This window comes from Lygodium microphyllum, chromosome 23 (genome assembly GCF_053477565.2).
Source record: "Lygodium microphyllum isolate KBCC chromosome 23, Lygodium_microphyllum_v1.1.10, whole genome shotgun sequence".
Taxonomy (NCBI): domain Eukaryota; kingdom Viridiplantae; phylum Streptophyta; class Polypodiopsida; order Schizaeales; family Lygodiaceae; genus Lygodium; species Lygodium microphyllum.
Genome location: NC_141157.1, coordinates 66,098,670 through 66,122,109, shown reverse-complemented (window position 1 = coordinate 66,122,109; position 23,440 = coordinate 66,098,670). Strand labels below are relative to the sequence as shown.

General features: G+C 43.7%; 1 protein-coding gene across 3 annotated transcripts in view; it reads right to left on the bottom strand.

The window, feature by feature from the left end:
* Positions 1-23,440, bottom strand: part of LOC148016281 (putative potassium transporter 17) — a 59,289-nt gene that overhangs the window by 1,304 nt on the left and 34,545 nt on the right. For 2 of the 3 annotated variants that reach the window (XM_087664466.1, XM_087664464.1), the window contains 6 exons: positions 9,376-9,601; positions 1,644-1,889; positions 1,398-1,484; positions 1,006-1,266; positions 851-903; positions 401-770 (listed from right to left, as the gene is read on the bottom strand). In XM_087664466.1, the coding sequence (XP_087520592.1) occupies positions 401-770; positions 851-903; positions 1,006-1,266; positions 1,398-1,484; positions 1,644-1,889; positions 9,376-9,601 (1,243 nt within the window). The remainder of the gene's footprint in view (positions 1-400; positions 771-850; positions 904-1,005; positions 1,267-1,397; positions 1,485-1,643; positions 1,890-9,375; positions 9,602-23,440) is intronic. The other variant, XM_087664465.1, reaches the window with a different exon arrangement.

The window sequence follows — 23,440 nt, the reverse complement described above, 5'->3', positions numbered from 1 at the left end:
AAATTAATTCTTTTTATTTGTTTAATTTTTAAACAAACATTCAAATCAAATTTTCTGACGTATCATAAACCCCTAAATTTTAATCTCCCTTGGTAGACGTTTCCCACTCCGTATATAAATTTCGTCGTTGCTTATAATTTTTAAATAATTTTTTTCGTTCTGCGAAAATCACGTCCTTTCTTCTCTTCTATAACCAGTATCAAGCATGATAAAACAAGCTCTTTCCACACTCTTATGGTTCACCTACAACGTTCATTTTAAATCCCGTATATCCCCTTAGTTTTCTTTAAATTATCCTAGTGGCCCTCCACTCCATGTATTTAAGAAATTGGTTGTAAAATGAATATAGTTCTACTTATATAAAGGCATGATTCCTCGTATAGTGGGGTTACGTGTTTACCAAATGCATTCCCAATGGTAGCTGAATCCTGAAAGCCAACAGTAACTGCTATACACAAAAGCATCAGAGTATAATTAACTTCCGGAGAGTAAACTTGTCCTTCTTGAGACTCAGATGTATGTACAAGCTTTACTCGGGGGAAATAATGAAGAGATACTGATTGCTTTACAATGGAAAAACTGGCTGAAATCAAACCCTGACTTGCTACAATTGCAGCCAGTGAGGCAATAATGAACATGGGCCAGTAAACAGGCTTTGGAAGGCTCTTATAGAAGGCATCATGTTTATCTGCAGGATGTTTTATCAGATAAGCAGACTGTCCAGCATATTGCAGCAATACACTTGGATAAACAAAGGCAGAAAAAGCCACCTGCAGAATCAACAAAATGATGATAGAAACAGATGAAATGGGGTTTGATGCAGTCAGCAGGAACTGAAACCAAATATTACCTGAATGGAAAGCTTATTGAAATGACCCAAATCTGCAAACATAGCCTCAGCCCCTATCACAAAAGAAAATCATGTATCACTGAAAACAAAATACATGACTAGTAGTTAAAATATAGTAAGCAATTTGTTCAAATAGTTTGATATTAATCTAGTACCTGTAATGCAGAGAATGGTACCCCCCAGTAAGCTCCAGCCTTGTTTACTGTTCCTTGAAAACAAAGTGACAATGTAGTGAGGAGAGAGTGCTTTGAAAACTCCAGGATAGTGGCATCCAATGTTATAGGCTCCAATGACTGCTGTTGAGAATAACCATATTGCCATTATTGGAGAGAATAGGAAACTCACTCCAGCAGTACCAAATTGTTGGGCCAAAAAAATTGCAACAATGATGATGACTGATATCGCTACAATCGTGGCTGCACATCGTCAAAAATTTATTGTAATTACAAACCTTGTTCCCAGTTTCTTTATGTGTAGCTCCAATAAGTGAATATTTTATCAAAATGTTGGAAAACTTTTATGGTTACAAGTGGAGTCGCAACCTTACATTTACTGATTGATGGTGATGCTCCCTCAATGCCTTCAATAGATGACAGGACTGGATACACATGAATAGCAGTATCAATACCTTTCACTGTTGTGTGTGCATTTGTATACATGTGCATACATAGGTCCATCAGAAAAATAGATCATCATGTCATCTGCTTGTTTTCATACAGCTTGTCTTGAGACAGAGTTCTATCTCCATGAAACAATAAAAAGAAAGTGCATTTCAGTTTAATATTATGAATACCTGATATTGAAGGTGTCAAAATACCATCACCAATCAGCATACAAGTACCAAGCATGACAAGAAAGAGAATGCTCTTTCTTGCTAAATTGCTAGTTTCCAGCACAAGCTTGGTTTTTGAGTCAACACAAGTATGCTTGCTGAAGTGGGACAGCTGTGAATCAGATTTAAGGAAGGTTGCCCTTCTTTCAACATGTTCACCAATCTGTGCATGTTGGCAAAGCAATGAATACAATGCAAATGTTCCACCTATGTCAAAAATAGTTCATGGCCAACTTTGTAAGGATTTTAGCATACAGAATGACATAACATAGCAGAGGTTAACCATTTAGAATCTTTGTAAATGCTGGTTATAGAAATTTAGCTGCATAACAAGCACTCAATTAGAACCTTTGTAAATGCTGGTTATAGAAATTTAGCTGCATCACAAGCACTCAAATAGGTTGATCATCCAAGTAATTGGATGTGCTTCACTGTTCTGCACACCTTTTTGATTTGTAATATTTGTTATTGTGGTTAGAAACCTTAGAACATGTAAAATCCAACATCATGGAAATACAAAATGGGAAAGCTGCAAGTCCCAGTGTGGTGGATCCCACAGTAAGCCCCTCTAGAGAAGTATGCTGTTCTCCCTTGTTTGGGAACTGCTAAGGCTGTCAACAACAAGGGCTAAGAGAGACTAGGTGGTGTCAGCTCCCAGCTAAAGAAGAAAAAGGAAATGGTTGAGAAGGCAGAAGGGCTTGGAGAGTTGCTATGGGAGTGCTTGAGCCACTTGTATGTCACTTCAATAAGGGGATGTAGGGTGGATCTAGACGTCATACTTTCTTTTTTTTAAAAGGGTAATTTTGTTGATTACCAAAACATAATCTCAAAAGTACAACACGAACAAGAATTCAAAGATACATCACGATGAAAAGCACAAAGGAACTAGATGGCTTGCAAGGCAATGAAGAAACTGCAGTATGCCAAGAAAGCAGATCCTGTCTAGGGAGGATATCCGCCAACTCAATCATGTCAAGCTGCCAATGAAGGCGACCTCTCAAGTGAACTACTCTCTCTCTCTCTCTCCGCATAATGGGTTATTATATTATATCAAATCACACAAGGAATACAAAAGTCACAGCAAAGGAGTAGAAGATATTGCCATATGCCAAGGAACTGAGTCCTCCCTAGGGGGGATGTCAGCATGCTGAATAAGATCTAATTGCCAATGCAGAAGACCCTGGAGCCTACACATGTGCCTCAATTCCAGAGGCGGAATAAAAAATGAATGCATTATGGATGACCCCGTTATGCCAACAGCCTCAAAATCTGAGAAACTGGAACAATATCTTCATATGTGGCTGTGTAGTAGTGCACAAGACAACAAACAATCTATGACAAGAGGATTCCACACTGGTAGTCCAAATGAAACAATTGTCGTTCGAAATGCCGTGCTTGGAAAGAGCAAAGGCAAGGGGAAGTCCACCAATCATCACTCTCCAAAGAAAGACCTTACATTTGAACGGAGTCTTGTTAAGCTAGTCTTCCATCATAGTCATTTTCCACCAAGCCTTAGTTTTGTGTAGGGCCCCCAACAGCTTTGATTTTGGTGACCATCCAATGGTGATCTTTGATCAAGAGATGATGTACCTGATTAGCTGAAGCTTTTTCAAGATTCAGCCATCCCACAAGATACCAATCCTGTCAAGGAAGGGCTGCCTATGCTGCAACACTATCCTAATCTAGCCCCATAAGTCACAATATCCTTAAGGGATCCAAAAGAGCCTCCTAGATGTGTGGAAAGATATCAACACATTGTCACTCGCCAAGGTGGCATTAGCAATAGAAGTTAGACCCAACTGTGCCATGTGATTAAATTTGGATCAGTCCTTATGTTTCCCATCCCAAGGTACTAGCGCTGACACAGCCAACAATTCCATCCAGAAAGAGTTAGAAGCCAAACGATCCTCCATTGGGTGCCATTGCACTTTTTGCAAAACTAGGTTCCATGAGCATACCAACTGATTCATCAAGAAAGAGAAAGATGTGGAGAATTGACCAGCAGTGTTAATGATGTGCCATCATGGGCCTTAAACGGTGGTATTACCACGCACAAGTCCTCGGCCTTCCAGAAATAAACATATGACAAAGACCCAAGGGTGATGGTCAGTGCATATAGCTCGAAAAAGTGACCAATGAAGAGTCACCATATGAGTCTCAGCATCTAGATAGCTCCTCCTCCCATGCTTTTAGGTGTCCAAACATGGCTCCAAAAGATCCAAGAAATACCCACATACAATGAGTCTCTTTTCCAAAGCATAAAGCAAACGTGCCTGGGAAGACCATTCAAGGTAGTGGTAGTCTATGCAACTTTAAGCCGAACATGGAATGGCCATGCTTGAGATTTCCAATAAACAAACTTAGCCAGCAATTTCTGTGAAATCCATTCTAGCAAGTGCTTTGGTGAATATCAGTACCCAAAGGATACCCTGGATAACATGGTGAGGACTGGATGTGTCACTAGGGCAAAAAACGAAGGACTCAAAGGACAGTCCTATCTGACTGAGCACGCAAGGGCAACCACCATTCAATGTAACCCCTGAAGAAGCATCATCACTAATAGTGTATATCAAATGAGACATACATGGCCCAAAGCCCATTGCATGCATAATTTCCGCAAGAAAAGACCAATCCAAGTAGTCAAAAGCTTTTTCCAAATCTAACTAAACCAAGACCACCTTTTGATTGGAATGCTTTGCATAGTCAATACCCATCTGTACATTCAATACATTGTGCAAAATATTTCTATCTTTGATTAATCCATACTAATGCGAATGCACAATGGCGGGGAGATGCTTATGGAAACGATTAGCCATTACCTTCGAAAAGATTTTATACAGACCCCATCAAAGAGATTGGTCTCCAATCCTTCAACATGGGACTTTCAAAATTAATTTGATAACCCCTTTCTTCCAAGACACTTGCATGATCCCCGTCTCCCAAACTTGCTAGTGTGTCACCAAATGAGTATCACAAGCCTCAAAGAGAACTCATTATTGAGGCCATCCCAACCAAGACTTTTTATCCATGGGCAGGTGTAACAAGACATCCATAATCTCCCCCTCATGGATATCAACCTCCAGGACAGCTTGAATGTTTGGAAAAACATGATCCCTAACCAAGGCATAAAACCCAAATGGGCATGGGAAATTTGTTCAAAAGGTGTGTGTGTGGAACCAAAAAGTTCCAGAAAATAACTTCTGCACATATGCACAATGGTCCATGGATTTGTAACCATTCGACCTTCTGCCTGCTGAAGTCAAAACTATATTTTCTTGGGCATGAGATGCATGTAAGCATCAAAAGAATTTATGAGATTGACAAGAATTATCTTGCAAATTCTCGGTCAAGGTTTGCAATTTAGCCTGTTGATAAGATCTCAATTGAAACTGTTTGATAAGATCAGGAAACCTTATTGACACTGAAAGCAAAAAGCATAATTCATATAATCAAGCAGCAAGGAGCGAACCAAGGCTAGTAAGTGCCCCATTTCAAGCGAAAATACAAAGGATGCATCCAAGACAATTCAGATGCAGCCAATTAGGCCTTTTACAAGAATTATCCCACAACATGCATACATGGTTATGATTTGTGGCCCTCAAACTGAGGGAAACCATGGCAGTGCTAACAGCTACCATAGCATCTTTTAGCAAAGACCAATATACAACAGGACAACTCTCCACAATAGGTGCTCCCAGTCTAGATCCTAAGATTCATCAGGAGTAGAAGCAACCTGCACATAAAAGTGCACCTGATGCTCGGACTACCGGGGTTCTTCAGAATCCACCATCAAGGCATCAGAAGTGTGCTTGCTGCGTTTAACTGATGGCTGAACCTCAAAACCCAGTACCATCATCTCAATGTAAGGGACCATTTCTTCCCCCCGTCAGCTTCAGAGATAGGTCCGAAAGCCTCCACCATCTGGTCAATGAAGGCAGTATTCAACTCCAACATAGCAAGGTTCCACCTCAGTCTTCGGATTGCACAGATTGCAGGTCACGTCTATCTGAAACATTTCTTCCATGCAGAAGACTGGACTGCAATATTTGCCTGTGAAGTATTTGCTGCTGCTTCTCTGTCCCTCTCCTTTTCTGTATGTCCGGCTGCAGGTCCGCTTGTCTGAGTACAGCCCTGGACAGTGTTTGAACCTGACTGTGGGAAAGGATGCTTAGCTATGCAGTTGCCCGTCTGCCTGTGTGCAAACTGCATCAATCTGCAGGTCTCTCCCACTCCCTGTGCAGGTCACATAGCCTGTCTGCTGCAAGTCACAGGCTCTCTGCCCTGCCTTGAGTAGGGCATGCAGCCTGTGTAAGCAGGTCACAGCCTCTCTGCCTCTCTGCCCTTCCCTCAGTAGGGCACGAAGTCTGTCTATGTAGGTCACAGCCTCTCGAAGCAAGTCGCAACATGTCTTTTGGAGATCACAGGCTGTTTCAGCAGGTCGCTTCTTTTTTTTTCCGTAAAAGGTCGGCTCTCTCTCTCTCTCTCTCTCTCTCTCTCTCTCTCTCTCTCTCATGCATGCGCGCACACAGGGATCTCTGTGATGCATCAGAGGGGGATTTCCAATTGTGAGGACCTCTTTTAGACTTTTCCATCCTCACAAGGCCTTTCCATTATGCAGCAGATACTTTTCCTCTTCTTTGAGCCACCCTTGCTACTAGCATGCCCATCCCACGCCCTTTGATCCCTGATGTCCATCTCTACTAGAACTGCTCTTCAGCACCTTCAATAGCTTCTACCTATCATCTTCCTGTTGGACCAGCTACTTGGCTCATCTATTCTCGATAGAATACCCTTTTTGTGACCTATTTGAGGCCTCTCCACTTCTATTGGCATGTTTAGGCCATCTGTTCCTTCAAATTTTCATTTGGTTAGTGGTTCATGCTACTTTTCTCAATTTCTTCTTCGATTGATGATATGACATTGACATCTTTTGATCTTTCATTGAATCTTCTGCTACCCTCAAATCCATTGCAAAACCTTGGACCTGTCTTTGTGAAGGTTGTTCACGGCATTCGAGTTTCCTCTTCTACAAGTTACTTCCCTCTGTAGCTCCATTCTCTCTACTCCTTCGGCCTTCAGCTACACCTAGGATATGAGGGGGGGTATTAGCATGTGTTTACTTGTCTTTTGTGTCCACCTCTTGGTTGTGAGCCTCCACTAGAGTTCAGCTAAATTGAGCAAATTGAGCATCACTTGCCACCAGCTTACTCAATATCAGATCATTGACGGCTTACTTTGATGAGTTTGTTAGAAGTAAATGTTGAATATCATCTCCTAGTCATGAGCCCTGTCACAAAATCAATGGGGGACGTCATGGAGCTCTAACATTTATTTTCCATTTGTGATCAGTTTGGTCATTTTTGTCCATTGTGGCCAATGTTGTTGTGGCTGGACACTTTTTGTTTGCCCAGACATTTTAGTCCACACTTACGGTTTTCTATATATAGAGTTAGTGCTCTCTCTTTCTTGCCTTTTGGCCTAGACACCACATGATGGGTCTATTCTGACCTCTCTCATCAATGGCCTTACTGTCGCTGAGCCTTGTCACATCATGGAGGGGCTTTCCCTTGTATCAACCTTCTTTCATCACCGGTCCAAGTTCATCACCTTCATCTTTGCTCTTCAATGAGGGGGACATAAGCTTTCATATATCAAATTATCTAGCGAGAATACTCTCCACTCTTTATTTTTCTCGAGCACAGTGAACCTTTGGTTGATAAATCCAGGCAACAAGATGCAGTGAGCTCCTATATTCAGCAATACATGAATACTTTTGAGATCCTCTCCCATCACAAAGTCAAGGTGGGAGATCAAGAGAAGTGAGGCCATCTTATAACACATTGAAATACTTGATGGTTTGTTATATAGACCGCTTGACCGGTTATCCTAGTAGCCTTATAGTAGACATACCCCTTGAGCGAATACTGTAGAGGTGTTGATCCAGTGCTTCTTTTCTTTTCACATGAAGATTTTGCATGGTGTGTATTTACCTTAGTAAGATCATATTAATGGAATTTTCTTTTCCAAGAGAAGCTAGCTATGTGATGAGTGCTAGTTTAAAACACTGTAGCAGTACTATCAATGGCCAACTTCCAAGCATCAACTTTTCTAATAGCTAAGCATTTGTGATGGCGTGGTGGTGAACTTCATGTGGCCTGGTTTGTGGGCAACTAAGTATGAAGGCTTTCAAACAGGTGGTGTGACTAGCAATGGCGGGAGTTTTCTCTTTGTAACAACTTATAGACCAAAACAAATTACCATATTTCACTTGCAGCAATCACTTTTTGCCATTTCAAAGCAAGATATTTCTCCTGATATTTATTATGATCCCCCTACATTTGTTTGCTATTTATAATGATCCCCCTACATTTGCTTCATAAACTCACATGCAGCAGGAATAGCCAACCCTAGCAAAAAGGTAACAATAGTGGCAATGGCTCAATGTTAGCATACTGAAACAGTTAGTAAAGAACTAGGAAATGCGAATATGTAAGCTTCTTTGCAATATCAAGTTGCGAAAGAAAAACTCAGAGGAGCACATTGACATAATTTAACAAAGTAGTCACAAATCAGCCACTACGACTACATGAAAAAGTCTTTGAGTGACATTGACAAAACATTTAGAAAGTCGATGAATTGAATTTGGCAATGATAACTCTTAAAAAATGGAATTTATCAGTTTTCAGGCTAGGCAATGGCTGTTTTCCTATGATTGTTTCCCTAGTTGTCTTCCTATGATGTTCTCCTAGCTGTTTACCTATGGCAATGTTCTGTTCATGTTGCTACGATCTGCTTTTTACCATGGTTAAGATCCTCTAAGTTTATAAAAGTTGCTTTGAGTTATGATTACGCATTCCACTATTCTTCTTAAAGTTTAACAAGACAATTTTCTTTCACTATGTGGAATGCGCCATTATGTCAATTTGGTGCATCTTTCTTTGGTTTTTCGAACAGCCTAATTTAAGCTTGAATTTGGCAATGATAACTCTAAAGAAATGGAATTTATAAGTTGTCAGGCTAGGCAATGGCTGTTTTCCTAGTTGTTCTCCTATGATGTTCTCCTGGCTGGTTACCTATGACAATGTTCTATTCATGTTGCTACAATCTGCCCTTTCTGTGGTTAAGGTCCTCTAAGCCTATAAATAACAGCAAGCAAGTTGCATCGAGTTCTGATCATACATTCCACTATTCTTCTTAAAGTTTAACAAGATATGGTTTTCCTTCACTATGCAGAATGTGTCATTATGTCAATTTAGTGCATCTTTCATTGATTTTCAAACAGCCCAATTTAAGCTTGAATTTGGCAATGATAACTCTAAAGAAATGGAATTTCTAACTTGTCAGGCTAGGAAATGGCTGTTTTCCTATGAGTTTTTCGTAGTTGTCTTCCTATGATGTTCTCCTAGCTGTTTACCTATGTTCTGTCCATGTTCCTACAATCTGCCCTTTACCGTGGTTAAGGTCCTCTTAAGTTTATAAATAACAAGCAAGCAGCTTGCTTTGAGTTATGATTACACTTTCCACTATTATTCTTAAAGTTTAACAAGCCACGGTTTTCTTTCACTATGCGGAATGTGCAATATGTCAATTTAGAGCATCTTTCTTTGGTATTTCAAACAGCCTAATTTAATCCATTAAACAGACTTTGTTTCATCAACTATAGTGAATGACAAGAACAACTGAAAACATATACCTTCACCATGATCATCAGCATGAAGCACTATGCATACATATTTAAAGACACCCACCAATGTCAATGTCCAAAATATGATGCTTAAAATTCCTAGATAATCTTGCTCAGTAGGATTTGAGATATTGATTGTTGGATACACATAAAGTGGAGATGTCCCAAGGTCACCATAGATAACTCCCAGTGTTTGAAATGCCAAAACAAGGGTTTGCCATTTTGTTTTATGATCCTGAAAAAATGGTATTTCTAGTTAGTGTACAAATGTTGATTACTGTCTTTCAACGCTATCACACCACTATTTTATTAATAGGTACTATGTGATTTATCTCTAGAACTTTGTAAGAAACAAGGAGTAATACCATGTTTAAGACAATGAGTGCAGAGTGTTTGGAGGATCATCTTGATCATCCTCCTTCCTAATGTGGCAGAGTATTTAAAAAGGGGATGTCTAGAGCACTATCCAGTCGCCATGAGGGACTTCTCAACAATGGTGAAGACTGAGCTGAACCCCTAACAAGCCCCTGCTGTCATCACCCGTGCATCTGCCATCCTGCCCCTCAGTCCCCCTTGCCTTCCTCCCCATGCTGCTAACAAGCACCACCTCCCATCCCCACCTCTGCTCCCCAACTGTCCCGCCTGCTCACAAGTGCTCTGCACCTGCCTGCCACCACCCCCTGTGCCAGTTCCCCCGCCCCCCCCCCCCCCCAACACAAAAAAAAAACCCCAAAACCTGCCTTAGGCGCAACCCCACCTGTCCCACCTGTTCACGGGCAGGCAGCATTCACATCCACATCCATCCATCACCCCCGCCCCCCCAGCCCACTTGTTTAACCAACTTCTGTCAAATCTCACCCCCATCATCCCCTCCCCACCTGCCTACTGCCACCAGGCTATGTCACTTCCATTCCAGCCTGCCCCCACCACTCCATGCCACCTTCCTCTCCTCTTTTTCAGCTGTAAGAGGTTCCTACCAGCTACTCCTCTCTACGGCAACCTTCACCCCAGACGAACAGCAGCACATTCGAAAGGGACTTTGTGAAGACTCACAATAGAAACCTCTGGTCTGACACTGGAGCATCCACAAGTGCCCCCCAGTCAAATACCTTGTGTGCCATCCTCAATGAGGAACAGCTCCAGTCAGTCCGTGCCATGGAGAAGGAACTAGAGACTATAATTTTCTGATAGGTTGTAGAACACACTCCTTCCAGGGCACAGCTTCGTGACTAGCTTCACTCTACCTTCCACATTGGCACCTCATGGATAGCAGAGGTGGTGCTGATGGGGCAAGGCATCTTCATGCTGCAACTCACCTCCATGATGCGGCCTAGGAATTTTGTCAAAAGCTGAGCAAGTTTATGCAAAGGGAGTAATCTATCCAGTTTATGGTACAGCGGCTTCATAGTTAAGACCTTTGCGCTTCATAACAAATTCTCCTAATACACTGTCACCCCTCTCTTCCCCAAACTGGCAGCTGAGTACCACCAGCTGGTGGAGAAAATTTGGGCGCCTTTTTGGCACAGCCCTCCCTCCATCATTTGCTAATGCAATGACATGAGCAAGGGCTCCAAAGGTATGGGTAGTCCTGGAAAATACCAAGAAAACCCCAAGTTCCTAGAGATTAAGGTGGGTAGGCAGCAGGCCATAGTGACATGACAGTCCGGACGGTGCCTTCATTGCCATGGCTTTGGGCACTAGGCCTCTGAGTGCATACACTTCAGGCTAAGGCCACACAACAAATGGTTGCATAGGTAGAGGGTGATGGTTTCACTAGGGCCCAGTGACGCCAGGGCAGGAGGCAGCCAAGACATCACTAGGTCACATGGCACCTCAACCGAGGGTGAATGGATGCAGTCATTCTCTCACCAAAGAGGGCCCCCACAAGAGCAGCACCCAACCACATGAGCGCAATCATGTCCCTCCACCTCCCCACCCACCTGTGCAACCCACCCCACCACCACTCCACCCCCACCCCCTAACTTGACACATCACCCTTCACCCCCGCCCTCAACCCCTACTCCACACCCAAACCACACCCCCACAGCAGTCCCCACCTCCCTCAACCTTTTCCCCTCCATCCTCAGCCCCCACTCACAAGGAGTGACGAGCCTCACACCCCTGTATCTCCCTCTTGTCAACAGTCGAGCAGCCCCTCCCACACTATTTCCAACACCTCCAACTCAACAGCAAGCTACACTTTTCCATGGCATGCCCAGCTTCTAGCACTGGAGTTTTTCTACAATGGCCCTTGGACTAACATGAAAGTTGCAGGTCAAGGGGAGTTCATGCTTCCTCTGGAGGTTGGGAATCTTTGTGATCCACATGTCATGGAGTCACAAGTGGTGAGGTACATTTGTTACCCCTCCCAACCCACCCCGATGGGCCAAACTACTCCTTCATCCACACTTCCCACTTTGGTAGATGGACACAAGCCTAGGTGGAGGTGGTCTTCAGGGATTAGATGTTTGAGCATGTCTCACAATGGCTTGGAGAGACAAGGCTGGAGTTGGTTCTAGAGCAGTGGCCAAGCTGCATGATGGACATTAACAAGTGGATGGGTGCAAAGATCCCACGCTTCAGTATCCTCCTTCATGGCTCGCAGCAGTGGAGATTACTATTGGACCTGATCAAGTGGTCTTTTACCCGAGCTGCCCAATACTACTAGACCTCAATGGAGATTACCACTGGACTTGATAGAGTGGTCTTTTGCCCAAGCTGCCTGATACTACTAGACCTCAAAGGTGCACTTGATACCCTGGCTCTTAGAGGTACTTGTAGTGGCTACAAATTGTGCAGCTATGAACTAGGGAGTGGGCACAGATGGAGGGATTGTAGAGGAGGTAGTAAAGGACCTTGGGGAATCGATCAAGATTTGTTAGAAGGAAGCCCTCTACACTCATCAACATTGTTGGGAGAAGAGGGACCTTCAAAGGAATCTAGCAACAATTCGGAGGTTGCTATAGGAGTTTCCTAGTGATCCCATCCTCATGATGTTGTTCATCATGAAAGAGCTGCCATTTGAGAGGCTAAACATGTACCTAGGTGGCTGCTAGATACTTTAACAGCCTGATTCTCTTTCTCACAAACCTTGGGCAACCACTAGACATGCTCAAGGTCACATTTTGTTGAACACAATCTTGTCGCTACTTAGGCAAAAAGCAAACTACAATGCAGCCCTGTAAGGGACTTCCATATCAATAAACATGTAACAAGGGGAAGTCTATTACAGAACTTGAATGAATAGCTAATCAAGAGGTCTATAATGCCAAACCATACCGGTCTCGAAAAGAAAAAAGTGTTAGAATACCATGTCCTAAGAAAAGCATCCTCATAGTCTCTGAACTACCTTGTATTCTCTCCCATCTCCCACAGAGAGTACACACAATCTATGTCCAGAACTTGGAGAGAGAGCATCTAAAGTAGATATGTCGAAAAGATCAATAGCTTGGCTACATCTAGTTGTCCATACGTACCAAGCAATAATGCTAGCTATGAGCTCCCATTTGTGACAATACCCCTAAGTCCACAGTATCTGTGAGAAATCTTGCATGATAATTCCTATCACAACAAGCCACAACTCTAATCCTTTGTCTAAAGCATCCCATGAACTCTGACTGATCCAAACCCTCACCTAAGTTTGCCATCCATCTCTATTGAGAAAGTAACCATGCTCCCTCTACTGGTAGCTATCACTACAAGAAGGATCTCTCCTCTAGTAAAAAGCCTAGTTCATGTTTGATTAGTCACTCTGTCAAGCCTCCATTCAAGGGGTATGACCTCCTGGATGCTCTCCGTTTTAGTTCTAGCCCACCTCATGCATTGAAGTCTGTGTCTTTGTATAAGAGCCGGCAGCTCAAGAAAGGCAAACCACTTCCCCATCATAGAAGCTACCTTTAAAGAGAACCTCCCCCAGGATAGGAGGGTCCTCTCTCTCATGGTGTGGCCTCTCTCTATCTTGAGTAGCTAGTTGAAGAGAAGCGGATGCCTCATTTTCTCTTCAACATCGGTTGGGTCAATCTAATGTTTGCAGATGCTGATCTCCATGCCCATATAATAGGCGCACCAAACCTGACCTCAAAACTGTTTTCAAGCCCTATAGCTCAAATGTGTGCTGAAATATCTAGTGTATGATAGGCTGCCATGGTCCTTCATAAGTAAGAGCAATCGTCTCTCTAGTCTCCATAGTGCTAGCTTCTTCCATGGCTCCTTGCTAGAAACAAGCCCCTTGCAATGAGCTTTACCACCAATGCTCTACTTTGACAATCTAGGTCAATAATCCCCAAATTGCCCAAGATCTAGGCTAGATGATAACATCCCAAGCTACCTTAGCCTTCGTAAGGCTATGATCTCCAACTAACCAAAATAAATTCTTGATGAGTCACTTCACCTAGCCAATCCCCGGAGAAGGCCCAACAAGAAGTTATATACCACATGGTGGCTAGCATCTCCTAGTTTGCAACTACCACCTACCTGCTAGTGATAGTCTCATTTTGGTCCAATATAATAGCTTCTCTCTTATCCTAAGTAATAGGGGTGCCAACTACTGCTCTGAAGAAATATCAATGCCTACACAGCAGCCCAAGTATCTCACAGAGGTGTTGTGAGGAACCCAAGTGAAATTCTCATGTGGTTTTTAGTCTATCTATTGAGTGTCACAAACCCAAAATCCATAGGACTAGTGCCAATTAATAAGAGTTACTGAAGCTCTAAAAAGGACCTTTGTCACAACTATAAATGCCCTAAAATTTTCTTCATCCCAATCTAGGCAAACTAATGTGTCATCTGCGAATTCTACATCCAACAATTCCTTGTACTCTAGGATGGGAAGTCTAAAGCCTTGAATTCTTGTATTTCTATCCCTTAGGAAGGATCTCATGGCCTTTGCAACAAATAAGAAAACAAAAGGGGCAAGGGGGCATCCCTGTCTCAGTGACCTCTAAATATTGAATCCAACATCTCTAACTCCCCCGATCAGACCACACTATTAGATGATGAATGCAGAGTCAATACACATCTAATCCACTACGTTGGAAAACTCATCCTCAATATGGCACCCTCCAAAAACTCCTAATAAACTCTATCATAGACCACCTAGAAATCGAGATGTAGAACAACAAGGTTTTGTTCCCTGGATCATGCAAGAGCTACAAACTCCTAAAAGGTGAAAATATTGTCTAGGATGTTGCGCTTCCGAATAAAGCTAGACAAGATAAAGTGAATGAGATTTGGCATCAAGAGATATTACCTAAGATTGATCACTTTGGCTAGGATTTTGTATGCAATTGTAGGCAAAAAGATTGGCCTCCACTAGGTGATCTCCAACCTGTCTTTGTTGTCCTTTGAGATGAGATGAATTGATCCCTCAGTTCAACCTCTCTAGCATATTTCCAAAAGTCACAATCTCTTGGTATGTTGCTGAAAGTCTTGTGATGATCACATCCCAATAACTCAAGAAGAAATCCCTATCTAATCCATCATCCCCTAGGCACTTCCCTGATGGTAGTCCTAGCAAGGCCTCTACAATCTTCTCCTTTGAGAATGGGGCCAAGCCATCAAGTGTATCCTCATGCTCTCTATGATCACTTTCTTGGTGTTCTACCACACAATCTCCTTATCCCTATCCAAGCTTGGAGGCCTCATCATTGAACCCAAAAAGGCAGTGTAGTAATCCTTGGCCACCTATGACCTAGCCTACCTCTTGTGACCCTTGGGCAAGGGATCCGTCTACTATCCTAAGTTTCCTAACACCTCTAGACTGTCTAGCACTTGTAGCATGAAAGAATTCTTTGTTCACCCTATCCCCTACTTGTATCTAGAAAGAAGCTCGCATATGGTAATTATACTCTAATTTGGCCGCCTCCATAGCATTTATATTTTCTTTGGCTGCATTCATCCCCTCAGCTGCCCACATGTATCCCAGTTGTCTTTCCTCCTCCCTTTGAAGTGCTGCCAAAGAGGCTAGTCCCCCCACCCCCTCTCTCTTTCTCTCTCTAGACAACTAGCAGCAAGAGGCAAGAAGAACTGTTGGTTTTTACAGATGGCTATTTGGATGAGCCTACATGGTTTAGATATTGACCGTCTTCTACCTTTGGATTATAGCCTTGACTACCCTACACTTTCTCTCGTACTATGAGGAGTGATAGTGGTGGTCAATCTCTCTCCCACGAGTTCTCCAAGCTCTTACACAAGCATGGCCTTTTCTGCCAACTACCAACACTAAGAGTAGGAACCGGATAGTGGTGAACATGGTACGCTTTATGTTGTTCACAGCAAAGCTCCGTGAATGCAAGGTACCTAGATTATCTATCCGGCTTGCACATGTTACTTCATTTGTGTCTGTATTTAAGGCAGATTATACAGCACACTATGAGCCGGAATGTTGGCAAGAGACTCTAAAGCATCCCCAATGGCAAGAGGCCATGGAAAAGGATCTTGAGAGCATTGATCAAAATGGAACCTAGATCTTAATGGATCATCTAGGCCACAACTTACAAGAAGGTCATTAGGACTAAGTGGATCTTTCACACTAAAATGAAGGTTGATAAAAACTTAAGTATAAGGCTTGCCTACTGGTGCAAGAGTTTTGATAGAAGCATGGCATTGATTATGAAGAGACCTTCGCTCCTACTTGGTGTTGACATCCTTCCATTTGTTAGTTGCACTAGCTCCTCACCATGGCTAGCTGCTCTATCAAACGGACATCAAGACTACCTTTCTGAATGGTTATTTGGATCAAGAAATCTAGACGGAGTAGCTCCTCGAATTTTCTCTTCCAAACCACAAGGATGAGGTCTTCCATTTGCGATAGTCTCTTTATGGATTAAAGCAAGCACCATGTTTATGATTCCATAAAATGGATGACTTCTTTCAAACTCATGGATACCATTCTTCCCATATGACTCAAACTTGTATGTCGAAAACCACTTCAAAGGGGATCACCTATATCTTATTGCACGTTGATGATTTATTCCTTTCTAGCTCAGACTATGCCATTGTTGCAAGTATAAAGACACAGCTTTGCACTACATTTGAGATGACTAATTAAGGCCCGTTATCCTATTTTTTAGGCATGCAGGTAGTTCGATCTAGGGATGAGATCTCTATATCTTAGTAGAAATACGCCCTTCAGTTAGTGGAACGATATTGCACTAATCAAACACGGCCTATGGCCACACCTCTTAATCCCACTGTAAAGCTATCTAAGGATTTCCATGGTCAGCCCTTCAATGAGCACACCTATCAGTTTCTTGTAAGGATGCTTTTTGGTCGATTCATAGTAGGCCAAATTTAGCTTACTTTGTTTCTTTGCTTAGTTAATATTTCAATGCACCTAAGATGTCACATTGGATTACTTGCTTGTGTGTTGAAATATGTTTGGTATACTTATTATTACAGTTTACACTATGGTCATGGTTTGCTTTTGCAGGGGCACGCAGTTTCTAATTGGGCAAGAGATACCAACACCCAACACTCCCATGGTAGTTACATCTTCTCCCTAGTACAATTGCCACTGTTTGGTCCAACCTTAAGCAAGAGACAATGGCTGTCCCCTTTGCCTCTAGATCCACCTGTCAGAGTGAAGCAATGCGGAAGCGAATGACCATGACAAAGAGTGAACGGAGAGAGAGAGAAAGAGACAGTGAAAAACAGAAAATCTGCAGTGAAGAATGCTGTATAAGAATGCAGAATTATACACGGGTGCAGAGAGAATATCTACGTATGTCTCTACCTTGAGGACCTCGATCTTCGTCAGCCCGAGTGCTGTCTCTGTCACCAGCAGGCTGTAATCTGTCAGATACAAGTGATAAAAACTGCTGGAAACTCGGTCTTTAAAAAGGCTGAAAAGAATGCCTCATAAAATGCCAAAATAGGCAGGCATTGCAGTCGGGACTACAGTCGGGGACAGTCCGACTGCTGCCACGTGGCAAAAACTGCCACGTGGCACTGCTGACGTGGCAAGGAGCTGATCGCTAACACCCCCTCTTAGATCCTGAACAAGGCAATAGATGTAGGGATCTGGAATGTCAATGAAGCAAAGCCTGGGGAAGTGCTTTCGTAAACAAATCTGCAAGATTGTCTTCAATCTTGCAGTACTCCACATCAATGGTCGCATCCAGAAGCTTCTCCCTGAAGAAGTGATATTGGATCTCTATGTGCTTCGTCCGGGCATGGAATACGGGATTCCGTCCCAAGGCAATGCAACTCTCATTGTTGCACCGCAAGATAGTAGGACAAGTCTGGGGGCATCCAAGCTCCTCCAACAACCGCCGAAGCCGCACAGCCTCACATGTGGTAGAAGATGCAATCCGATACTCTACCTCAATCGAAGATGGGGCTACCGTGGGCTGCTTCTTGCTACTCCAAGAGATAGCACCAGCACCCAAGGTAAAACAATAACTTGTAGTAGACTGCCTGTGATCCACATCACTAGCCCAATCAGAATCACTCCAACCGGCAAGAACAAGATTAGTAGCACCTGTACCTGGTAGATAATGAATCCCTAAGACGGAGGTTCTCCATTTCTTTTTGGAGCATGAGATTTATCAGTCTCAGAGGAGGATTTTCATCTCTCTGCAGAGATATGTATAGGAGCTCTTGGTGACTTTTGAGATGGAAGATTGTCGGTCCATTTCTACTCCTATGGATCCGAACTGGAAGGCCACTTCACACACAGATTCTCCTTTGGCAGATGCTACTCGCTACCGTCAACTGATTGGATCATTGATTTTGGCTCCTCAACACACGGGCTGATCTATGTTTTGTTGTAGGTCTCTTGGTTGGGTTCATGAGTGCGCCTCAGCAAGTGCATTGACAGGCTACTCAGAGGATCCTATGGTATCTGTCATTTTGAACTTCTGGTGTAGGGCTGCCTTTGTCTCTTTGACCTTCTGAGTATGAGCACCTGTAATAAAGTCATCAACATACAAAACAAACAACACAAGACCTCCCTCAGAAGTGTGCACATAAAGCTGCGGAGCGGCCCTAGAGCACCGATATCCCAACTTGGCTTGGAGAAACAAGTCAATCTTCTCGTTCCAAGCACGGGAAGCCTGCTTCAGGCCATACAAGACCTTATTTAACCTGTAAACTTGTCCATCAAAAGAACCAAATCCAGGAGGCTACTCTACATAGATCTCCTCCTTCAAATCACCATTCAAGAAGGCCGACTTCACATCTAACTGAAAAACAGGCCATCTTCTATGACCAGCCAAGGCAAGAACAACACGAATAGTCGCCATGCGAGCTGTAGGGGCAAAAGTATCATGGAAGTCAACACCTGGGCACTGTGCAAAACCTTTAGCAACAAGGCGAGCCTTGTGCTTGTCCAAAGAGCCATCACTATGGTACTTGGTTTTGAAGACCCATTTGACACCAATCACCTTCTTATGAGAGGGACGAGGCACAAGAAACCAAGTGTCATTCCGCTCAATAGCCTCCAACTCGGCTTCCATCGCCTTCCACCAAGGATCAGACTGTAAAGCCTCCTTCACTGATGTAGGCTCCCTATCCTGCATAACACGGAACATCAAATAGTAATTAGAGCAAACAAGCTCCGTAGTATGTGATTGGCGCCTCCGTGACCTCCACGGTCCATCTAGCGGTTCCCACTCCTCAGGGACCCCCTCGATCCTTGAATCTCGGAGGGTGTCACGGGCCCAACGAGGAGACCGGATCTCTCCTCGGATCTCTCCTCGGCGCTCATCATCCACTGAAGACTTGGGTACATCCACCAGCGGGATCTCCACTGGGGTGGCCAATGGAAGAGAAGAATCTGAATTTGAAGAAGAATCTCCATCAAGAGGCTTTGGCTCCAAAGGAACTGTTGCAGGAGCCCAACTCTCCCTTGGATCTCCAAGTATAGGGTGCTCCTCACTCCCCTCAGTGGCCGGACCTTCCATGAACCGCACATCTCAGTTCGTGTGGACATCCCCCTTCACGAGATCATACAAGTGATAACCTTGGGACTGGAAGCTGTAGCCAAGAAAGACTTGTCGTCAGGAAGCCGCCTCAAATTTGTCATGCTACGTCTTTGGGATGTGCACATAAACATCACACCCAAAGATCCTGAAATAAGAGACATCAGGGTTAGTCCCAAAGTAAGCCTCAAAAGGTGTCATCCTGTCAACGGCCGAAGTAGGAGATCGATTGAGAATATGGACTGCCGTAGCTACGGCCTCGGCCCACAGAAACTGAGGTGTCTAGCGATGCTCCATCATGGTGCATGCCATCTCAATCACACTTCGGTTCTTCCGCTCCGAAATGCTATTCTCTTGAGGAGTGTTGGTATTAGCAAACTCTTGGTGAATGCCCCTATCTACACAAAAACGAGCTCATTAGAAACAAATTCACCACCCTTGTTTGATCGCAAGGTCTTCAACCTCTGGCCAAATCTGTTCTTCTCAAAGAGAAGCCAATCCTTGAAGTGGGAGAAAGCCTTCGACTTCAACGTCAAGAAGTAGACCCATGTCATTCTATTGTAGTCATCTACGATCAACATGAAATACAAGCTCCCCTTTAAGGACTCAATTCTCATCGGGCCACAAAGATCCGTAGATACAAGCTCCATAGGTGAAGTAGACCGCCTCGAAGCTTGGTGGGGAATCACATCACCACTATGTCCGGCAAACCTCGAACAAGCGATCCTCGTGACACCTTGAAAAGGTACTCATAGTTCGGTGGCCAAACCGAGCATGCCATAGCTGGGACTGTGTCTCAGAGGTAAGAAGAAGAGAGGTAAGAGCTGTAGAAGACTTCAATTTGTAAAGGCCATTCTCCTCATACCCTAAAGAGAGAACCTGCCTCGATCCATGATCAAGGACACGAACAACATCACTATCAAACTCCACCAAAAGGCCAAGAGAATAGATCTTATGTACCGAACGTAAATGATACCCTAAAACCGGCACATGCAACACCTCAGAAGTGTGGGTACCACCACGTCCATTTGGAATCAGCTGCATCTCACCTTGAGCAGCAATAGACACAGAAGAGCTGTCTTCAATGAGAGCCTGTCCACCAAGGGTAGCAAACGGGCAACACCAACTGTCGAAGGAGTCATGTGCCGTGAGGCACCACTGTCTACAATCCCCTCTCGAGCCTGGGGACTGTCATTGCAGCATCAAAATTCTTCGGTGTAGGGTCCTCAATGACCGCTAAGTGTAGAAAAGCAACTGATGAGGGTGTAGCCTGTTGTGCTAAGAAATGCACTTAGCCACTTAAACAGCCCCAAAACATGCTTATTTTAGGCTTATTTTAGCCAAAACCCTAAAACGGGAGTGGATCGAGAAAGTTAAGTGGGAGAGGATTTAGAACCCTAATTTTCTATAAATTGGCAGCCAGCCCTTCACTCTTTCACAATCTCATTTTTGCAGGTTTTAGGTGTTACCAGCTTGCTGCCCACACCCCGGTCACGGAGGACATCTCAGCCCTTGCTGTCCATCACTGTTCCCTACAGTCTGGTGCCTGTTTCCAGCCCTCCACACGCTGATTGCTGCTGTTTCTGCCTGGTGACTGACTGTTGTTCATCTGCACTGCTGTCGTACAGCCTGCCACGCCAGCAAACTACTGCGTTTGCAAGCTCCAGTTGCTGCCCTGACAGTATTCTCTCTCCTATCTGCAGTCGCTGCAGTATTTCTCTCTCCTGCAAGCTGTCCTACCTGCGTTTTTAGTCTTTCTCTCTCCTACAGGCTCCATTTTTAGTCTCTCTCTCTTGCAGGTTGTCCTGCCTGCGTGTTTAGTCTTTCTCTCTCTCCTGCAAACTCCATTTTTAGTCTTTCTCTCTCCTCACTGCTGTCTACATCAGATCCAGCTTCTCACTGCTGTGTTTGTTGGTGTTCGACATCCGGAGGCTGCCTTGCTGCGATTCGGGATCCGTTTGGAGTACGATACTCTCTCTAGCTCATTACCCCTGCCCTAATCCTAGAGATATAGGAGTTCGAGGTTCAGTATTCATTCACTGCATAGTGTGTTTGCTACATGAGCATTGTATTATTAGTAGTCATATCATTTCATTTATTCACTATGTTCATTGTCTTTGAGTTACTCTAACCCTAACCCTAACTGTGCTCTTTTTATCAGTCTGTGCTTTGTCGTACGGTTTCTGTTTATGTTTCTGTGTTAGGATATTTTTCTTTACATGGTATCAGAGCCTGGTACTCTCTGAGAAACCTAGGCCTTTGATCTGAAAGCTCTTCGCAAGAAGCAAGAACAACAGTAGATTCAAATGACTTTGAACACATCAACACCGATTTAGCCTCCAGATCAGCCTATGCCGAGAACTAAGCGAGAGTGGGCCGATCAGCTTGCTCCACAAAGTTCTGACATGGTGGGAGAAACATCTGAGTACATGGAAGAAGCGATAGGCAAGCTGACCTCTGAGGAATATAAACTGATCATAGCCTATCGACAAAAGAAGATTGAGGAGCTCAACCGAAGGATTGCCCTTCAAGAAAAGCTTCTAAATGAAGGTATGCATGGATTTCACTCTTCAGATGTTGCGCGTAAGTCTGATGATGTTGCAGGGCCATCGAGATCTCCATTAGGGATGGGCCCCCTTCTTGGAGAGCAAGATCCAGAGTATGTTCCATTTTTTCACACTCTTCCGTCCTCTTCGGTGCAAGGTACTTTTGATTCGTCTTTTGTGCCTTCTTCTTTTACCTCTTCTGTTTTGCAATATACTGGTAGAGATCATATGGAAGAAAGAGTCCAGCTATTGACTACGGAAAACCTCTAGAGGACCAATTCTTGTATTGCTAACACACGTCGCGGGGATTATAAGAAAAAGCCAGGTAACTCTTCTTCTATCTTTCCTTCTTTTCCGTCTACTTCACATAATCAGAATGAATTTGGTGTTCCTTTCACTTCATTATATGGTGTATCATCATCTTCACACTTTCATTTTCAGTCTTTAAATGATAAAAATAAACAAAAAGAATCTGCACCTCATATACCTCACTTTCAAAACCCACCCATCCCACCACATTCTTCCATTGCTTCACCACTTCCATTTACATAATTTACATTTTCATTTCAGACACCTCATGTCGCACCACACATCACTCCGGGGGGTTATGGAAACATAGGCACATCCTTTAGGACCTCATCCTTCCCTCAGCTGGGTGGTGTTCCACCTACCTCATACACACTTTCGGGATCATTGTAGCCTAGGTATCCCACTCAGTCTCTCCCGAGTGTGGATCAATTGCCTCCACAGTTTGCCTCCATGGCATTGCCTAGTGGACCTTTTGGTCATAATGTTGTGTCCCAGCCTTACTTTGGACAAGGCTCTTGTGTCCCAATGCCTCCACCTACACCGGCACCTTATGAAAACATTCATGTTCCAGTGCCTCCGCATCAATTGGCATTCATTGGACACTCACAACCTACTTCTGCCTGCCCACCTCTTCCCCCTCCTTCTTACTCTTATCAGACACTCTCACCTCCACCATCTTTTCCACCATCATCTTACTCCACCCACCCGACACCTCATGGTTCTAGCTCATCTTCTGCCAAGAATGCATTTAATGACAAGACTCGTTTTAACGGGTCAAACTTTACTACTTGGTCGAATTTGATGAGACATGTCCTTGATTCATAGAACCTATGAGATCTAGTACAGGGGTTGGAACCCCAACCTGATCTCGCATTTGTTCCATACAAGGTCGTCCGCTCATGGAAGGCTAAGAATGCCTCCACTATTGTCAAGCTGATGCAAGGCTTATTGCCAGAGTTTCATTCTCAACTTCAGCATTTTGACTTAGCGTCAGAGAGATGGGCACACTTGACTGACCGCTATGTGGCTCGAGATAGGACCCGTCGTATTAATCTTGACCATGAGCTTCAGCTTTTCAAAATCACTGACCGGGATGACTTGAAAATCAAGTTGGATGAGTATCGGCGTCTCCTTGCTGAATTCTCCACTACGGGGACTCCCAAGTCCTCTGACGATCAGGTTACATTGTTTCTAAATAAACTCCCCAAGAAATACTTCAATTTTGTGGAAGGAATAGTTTCAAAGCCTACCATGCCTACATTCTATGAATTTGAGTGTCAGCTGTTGCGTTACGCACGG